At 37.2% G+C, this 6729-nt stretch overlaps 1 protein-coding gene across 1 annotated transcript; it reads left to right on the top strand.

Moving 5' to 3' along the window:
* Nucleotides 1-1275: 1275 nt before the first annotated feature.
* LOC118158890 (protein shortage in chiasmata 1 ortholog-like) lies at nucleotides 1276-6209 on the top strand. The gene is made up of 3 exons (XM_035313567.1): nucleotides 1276-1352; nucleotides 5281-5410; nucleotides 6019-6209. Exons 1-3 carry the CDS (start codon nucleotides 1308-1310, stop codon nucleotides 6129-6131), a joined length of 288 nt encoding a protein of 95 aa, XP_035169458.1. The 5' UTR covers nucleotides 1276-1307; the 3' UTR covers nucleotides 6132-6209.
* Nucleotides 6210-6729: the final 520 nt, after the last annotated feature.

The following is a 6729-nucleotide window of genomic DNA, read 5'->3' as shown; positions in this document are numbered from 1 at the left end:
AGATTATGATGTCTGATGGTTGGCATGCCCTTAAACCAGTCATAACTAAAACTAACAGGCTGTTAAGTGCTCTCCTACTCTTGCAGCATTCATTTACAGACACTGTGATAGTCGCAATCCTATGACTTAGTATTTAGTTGATGCATGGTTATATTGCTATAGAGAAGTCTTAGTAAACAATAACACATCAGTACTACTAAGCTGCACTTCCACTTCCTGTCCTCCTGCTGTTAGTAGTAAGGTACAAATCTGTCCCTCCCTACAAGTTAATTCCCTCTCATTTCACCCTCCCACACCAAGTCTTTTGGACTTGATGGAGAGGGTCCAGCAGGCTGTTCAGAGGTTTCTTCAGCATCCCCAAGGTGTTGGTATGCTAGTCTGCACCCTCCACTGTGTCTAGGCATCCATTTTCCTTCCATCAGAAGATTCCCCTCTGCTTCGTCTTCCATCTGATCTTATGCCTTATTCCTTTTTTTTTTTTTTTATCCTGAAGACAGACTTTTGCTTTCCTTGCTCTTCTCTGTCGTGACTGCAATCAAGCAAGCAGCCAGCCCTTAATTACATTTCCTTATTGCTCCCAATTCTGTTACGTCCATACCTAAATTTGGTATTTCTGACATGGTTGTCGAGGCAATTTTAGCCTAATATCATGTTAATGATACCTACTGGCAGCCTTGCATCCCAGGTTTCCTTTATGGCCCTACGATTCATGATTGTTATGTTTCGTTTACATCATATACTTTTTGGTTAGACTTACCTTACTTTAGCATTAATTCTGCTACCTAATTTTAATTTAGAACATGTACTCTTACCTAATAAACACCTGAGCACTCACACCATATCTGCATCTTTGTGGAGTTTTCGTCCGATGCCTGGTTGCCGTCAGAAGCATTGGTGAGCCCTGTTGTTCCATCAGGACCTCTTGCTCAGAGGTAGCCTGTATGATTTGCACTTGTAAAACTGAAGGAGAGAAAAACAGTCACTTCGTATTTACAGGAATCAGTGAAAACTTAACAATTTAGATGGGTGAACTACATTCTTTTAATTAAAATCCATCATTTAAGTCCTCATAATTATTGGCAGGGGGGAGAGGATCTGTGTTGCTGACATTCACTTGAAGGGTTGTAAGGTTTTCTGTGAACTGCACAGCAAGAGGCATAGCTTAAAAGAAAAAAAAAAAAAAGAAAAAAAAAAAAAGGAAAGAAAATAACATTCTCTTTCAACACTTTGGTATAAGAACTTTTTAACCCATCTTCTATATTTCTTTTAGACAATTGAAGCGTTTAAAGCATTCCAAAACAAGAAAGATGTTCACAGCTTTAAAGTATCACTCAACAGACTATTTATATGAGGTACGGTTTTACTATTTCTCTTAATATTTTGAAAGAAAGAGAGCAGTAATTGAAGAAAAGATTTAGTATACATTAAAATGTGGAGAACTAACTTCTTAGAAATTGTGTTTCAGTGAGGTTGTTTTACTTCACTGTTACTGGAATAACAGTGTAGTGATTACACTTTTTTAATAGAAAGTTAAAGTACAGTTTTGCCAAAACTGAAAATAATAAATTTTTTGATTGTCTGTTGCACTTACAGTTGTGTTTCCTATCCAGTTTCCTGCTCAGAGCTTTCTTTTAAGTGCACACTGTGCTTTTAATGCATTAAATTAAATTAATTACCTTTTGGGGAGCTAATCCAGTTTTTCAGCTACTTTAATATGCATTAGGGTAATGCTACAAAACACTGTATTTCCTACTGATGGTAGGGAAGAGTATTTCTTTGTAATGTTTTAGATTAAATTTAAATTTCATGGAAAGTAGATGTTTTTGACATCTACAATGAATCTTTTGGCTATAAAAACATTGATCTGCAATGACATACAAGCATTATGAAGTGCTGTTTTCCTTCCTATCTACATCCATGCGGTCTTACCAAGTGCTTATCAACTGGTGCAATGTCTTACCTAATTTGAGTTTTTACTTATTTACGTTTTCAAATAAAATATATGTGCCATTTTTAAAATGTCTCCAGCAGAGTGGTACTTTGCCTGGAGGGGATATTTCTAGTGTGTGAGAAGAATGAGGCAGCAAGATGTGATGCCTTCAACAGTTCAGGGAGAGCGCAAGTACATATGCAAGTAGTTCTTATACATAGCTGGAGAAATGCAACCCAAAATTGGTCCGGAATAGTATTTGTGGGTAAACTGAGATCTGTATTATGAAATACCTTGCCCACATCCCTTTTCACAGAGTGCAGAAACTCTTCCCTGTAGTACCTCTGTATGTTCTTAGTGTTTCCTCAGGATGTAGCATGTGTCTTTCAGTATTTGTGTGAAAACCTTCCTGCAATAGTTCCATTCAGTTTGATCTTAAGGTGTTTCTATGGTATATGTAACTAAAAAGTGAGATATGTTAGCAAAACGTATAAAGGACCATCTTGTGGAAAAGAGAAGAATTAGATTCAAGTTTTCCCTTGCCTGAATTTTGAGCAATCAGGCAATGCAGACAGCAGGACAAATGAAGAGGTAGAAGATAAAATGTTCAGTTACCTGCTCTATAGCTGCTAGCTCTGTAATACTGCCAGATGGGGTTAGTGGTTGTGGTCACACATTTTAGGTATTAAGGATCTGACTGCACAAGGGCTGTGCTGTCTTAAAACTGCAGCTTCTTGTTCCACTCTTGTACTTAGCTTCTACCGTACTCCTAGAGGGTACATGATTGTTAAATGGACTTTTCAGTGCAGTTGCCTAATTCTTCCAGTTTTAGGAAATGGTGGAATTTGATAGGAGTATCAAACTGATTGCTGCACATGCTTAGCTGAGCTGGGAGTCCTGCTCTAAATATTCTTGTTGCACATTTTTTTTTAACCCCAGATAAACTTTTTCCAACTGCCCAGTTTATATAATTTTTTGAAGAAAGACGTTTCTGGAAGGGGTCTCTGGCTGGGTATCAGGAAAATGTTCTTCACTGAGAGGGTGGTCAGGCACTGGGACATGCTCCCCAGGGCAGTGATCACAGCACCAGGCCTGCTGGATCTCAAGAGTGTAAGATCTGTTTTTTGGGTGGTCGTGTTTGGAGCCAGGGTTTGGACTCAAGGATCCTGGTGTTTCCCTCCCAAGTCTCGATATTCTGTGATTTTCAGTCATTACAGGCACAAGATTCCTCATGCTGCTGAGTTTTGTAGGTGTAATTACAAAATAATTTAGCAGTTCAGCATGCTCTTACATCTTAAAATGTCAGTATAGGCAACCTGAATGGAACTATAAAAATGCACATAGTGTCTTTTGGTAAAACAGAAATTTACAGGGAATTTTACATTAAGAAATACGAGTAAATATACATTGATTAAATGATACATCCATTAATTCTGTCTTTTAAAAACACTTTTATATATTTAAGACAGGCAAGAAAAGCTATGTAGTAGATTTCATAAAGGGAACTAATTTAGCTTAACATTTACACTCAGAACATTCATTTAACATATTCTGTAAAATGCACAGTTTGCATGTTAAAAGGCGACCATATGTGAAGATAGGCCTAGGACATATTTGTTGTACTTTATAAACATCAGTGAGTGAAAACAAAATTATAGGCTATTAAGTAAAAGTTATCCTCAGTAAAACTACGCACCGGTCTTTACAATTTCTTTCTAATCCCCATCATTTTATTGCTTACATTTACTTGTTTAGTAATTTCTACTTAAACTCCAGCAGCTGATTTTTCTATAACCTCAGAGTTCCTCGGGAGCTGTTGTGCCACAATCCTTATAGCTCGTTTTAATGAAGATGAAGGGTATCATCAGCTCTGTTGTGTAATCTGTGCCAGGAACTTCACTAGCTGTACTTTATTTTACAACAAAGGCAGTTTTAGCAGTAACTTCAATACAGATTATTCAAGATGGTGTATGACCACTGGCATGTAGCATATAGGTCCAATTGTCTGGTTCTGTTTTCTTCTTTCAGAACTAGTGGAGGAGATCCGTAAATTAATACTACCTTTTGCCTTAAGCAAAAGGGAATACATTGGATGAATATGGTTTTCACTGAATTTTTACAATCGCCTTCTAAAGAAAAGATAGTATAATTGCAGTGATTTTTTGCATTTTTGTTAAAATTAGTTGTAATTAACAGTTCTGGGAATTATAAGTATCCCACAGAGGATTAAATTGAAAAGGAAAAAGGATTGGTAATCCTGACCTTTGATGGAAGTGACTTGAGTTTGTTCATGTTGCTTCCCAGGCCTTTTTTGTTTTGTTTTGTTTTGTTTTCCACTTACTCTCCAACTGTGCAGGAAGGTTTCAGAAACTGTGGCTGAGAACACAGTTCTTCTGACAGTAATCCAAATCAGTGAACTATCTTTAGTTTATCATCTGAAACGTCTGACTGTTCAAACTGTAACTGGCTTGGCAGCATATGCTGAAGTAGGTGGACGTCTCCATGACTGAAGCAACACAGCTAAAGTCAGGCTGTGGACTTCAGAAGTAGAGAGAGGCTTCTAGTCTCACAACACTCTACATGCTTCTATAGCTATTTGTCTTTTCCAGTATGCCCGTATACCCCAGAATTTTGGACAAAACTTACTCCTGAACTATATACTTAATAAACTCAGCCCCCTTTATAAGAATTGTTTTTCTCTGCTTCCTAAACTCACTGATTATTCTGGAATTCAGTGTTATTTATACAGTACTGCATGTGGGCATTTGTGGCACAAGAACTGTTGGGCAGTTTATTGAAGGTGGTCTGGAATGGAAAGTCACTGGAATTGCCATGTTGACTGTTTAATTCTAGAATTCAGCTAATTACTGCCCTGTTATTTTTAATGAGGATAAAGTGACTTGTATAGGCCTTTTGTTACCTGATAATGGCACATGAAAACTGAGAGGCTTTAGAATACTTGAGCACTTACAACATCATTAGTTGGAGTCACTGCAAAGTGGTGCTAGTCAGCTTATGCACATGTGCCTGTTCAGGAGGCTAATGCAAGTGTGATGATAAGCACCTGTAACTGCATAAGGTAAGTTTAGGTAAGTGTAGCTAAACGTATGCCAAGTTTTGCATGTGCAGAAGTGTAGATTAAAAGTTAAATATCAGGTCTGGTAAATGTTAATATCTTCTCTTAGTTTGGACTGTATGTCAATTTTACCAAAAAAAAAATAGAACTTAAATATAAAATACTATGCTTTAGTAATAAACACTTGGATACAGTGGGACTAAAGAGCAAGTGCACAAAAAAGAAGAACAGAAGTGTTTTTTATAATCTTACCACATGCCTTCTTTTTGTGCAGAGCATGGCAAGGCAGAAGTTTTCCATTTGTAGATTATCACTTTGCTTTCCCCCCTGTTTACAACAACATGAAAAGTGTCATCTGACTGGACTCTTTGCTGATTATAAGTATAGGAAGCCATGGACTAGAGGTATGTTATATAAGTTTCAGTATAAATTCTCTGTGGATTAAAAAAAAAAAAAAAAATCTTGTGTTTGGGCATAATATGCCAGAGTCTGGTAGGAGGAAAATGTACTTCCAGAAGTATCAGTATTCCAGGTCACATAACATTTGAAGGTAGCATTCATTAGTTGTCTAAGTAGGAACAGATGGGTAGTGGATATTTATTTGTGTATTGTACCATAAATTAGGGTGATGTTTTTTTGTTTGTAGAAATATCTGTAAAGCTGCTGAATTAATCAAATACTGTATAGCATGTTATGGGACAGGCTGTTAAGGAAAAACAATATTGCTTGTAGATAAGTAACTAAAATCTGATCGATTGGGAGAGGCTTGAAAGATGATATTGAAATTTCAAGATAGGGGAAAAGGTGGGGATTTCTAAGCGCAGAGGGAAAGATTTATGATTATAAACTTAAGTAGTTGCATCTTTCTGGTTTGTTTTCATTTACTGTTGCTAATGGAAGTGAAAAGTATTGTTTCTGCTCTACATAGGAACTATAGTTTAGCCATTCCAATCTATATATACAGATAAAAAAGCATTATTTTGTGTGATTTTTTTCTCTGTTTATGTCTCAGTTACATCAACACAGAACACAATTGCTATATCAGTGTTGGATCAATGGAAGAAAAGTTTATCTGTGGAGGATTTCCTGGAAAAGTCAGTAACCTTAACTTGCAAAGATATATGACTCCTTTGATATCATTCAGGTGCTTTGTGAATCATAAACTAATGAGGATAATAGAATATAGAAACGTTTTCTAATGGTAGCAAGTGAATAGTGCACTGACGCTCTGTTAGCAGAGTACTATAAAAGTAGTACTATATTTTCTGTGCTTCATTATCTCATTTTTATAATGGCTTTGTAACCTATTTCTGACATTGGAGAAAGTCCCTGAAATCTGTGCATGACCATGAAAGTAAACCACGAGGACATTTTCCACACCCCTGCTTGAAGAAGGCAGGTATCTCTCATAAATGAAAATCACAGAATCACAGAATTTTCTAGGTTGGAAGAGACCTCAAGATCATCAAGTCCAACCTCTGACCTAACACTAACAGTCCCCACTAAACCATATCTCTAAGCTCTACATCTAAACGTCTTTTAAAGACCTCCAGGGATGGTGACTCCACCACTTCCCTGGGCAGCCCGTTCCAGTGACTAACAACCCTTTCGGTAAAGAAGTTCTTCCTAAGATCCAACCTAAAACTCCCCTGGCGCAACTTAAGCCCATTCCCCCACGTCCTGTCACCAGGCACGTGGGAGAACAGACCAACCCCCACCTCGC

The sequence above is a fragment of the Oxyura jamaicensis genome, unplaced genomic scaffold, assembly GCF_011077185.1.
Source record: "Oxyura jamaicensis isolate SHBP4307 breed ruddy duck unplaced genomic scaffold, BPBGC_Ojam_1.0 oxyUn_random_OJ60640, whole genome shotgun sequence".
Classification (NCBI taxonomy): domain Eukaryota; kingdom Metazoa; phylum Chordata; class Aves; order Anseriformes; family Anatidae; genus Oxyura; species Oxyura jamaicensis.
Note: the sequence above shows the minus strand (reverse complement) of the source record. Positions and strands in the feature narration are given on the sequence as shown.

What these genes read in the sequence shown, in the direction of transcription:
- LOC118158890 (XM_035313567.1), top strand. Translation starts at nt 1,308, where the DNA reads ATGTTCACAGCTTTAAAGTATCACTCAACAGACTATTTATATGAG. An exon ending in CAACAGACTATTTATATGAG is followed by an intron (nt 1,353 to 5,280) that starts GTACGGTTTTAC and finishes CTTTTTGTGCAG; the next exon opens with AGCATGGCAAGGCAGAAGTT. An exon ending in TAGGAAGCCATGGACTAGAG is followed by an intron (nt 5,411 to 6,018) that starts GTATGTTATATA and finishes TTTATGTCTCAG; the next exon opens with TTACATCAACACAGAACACA.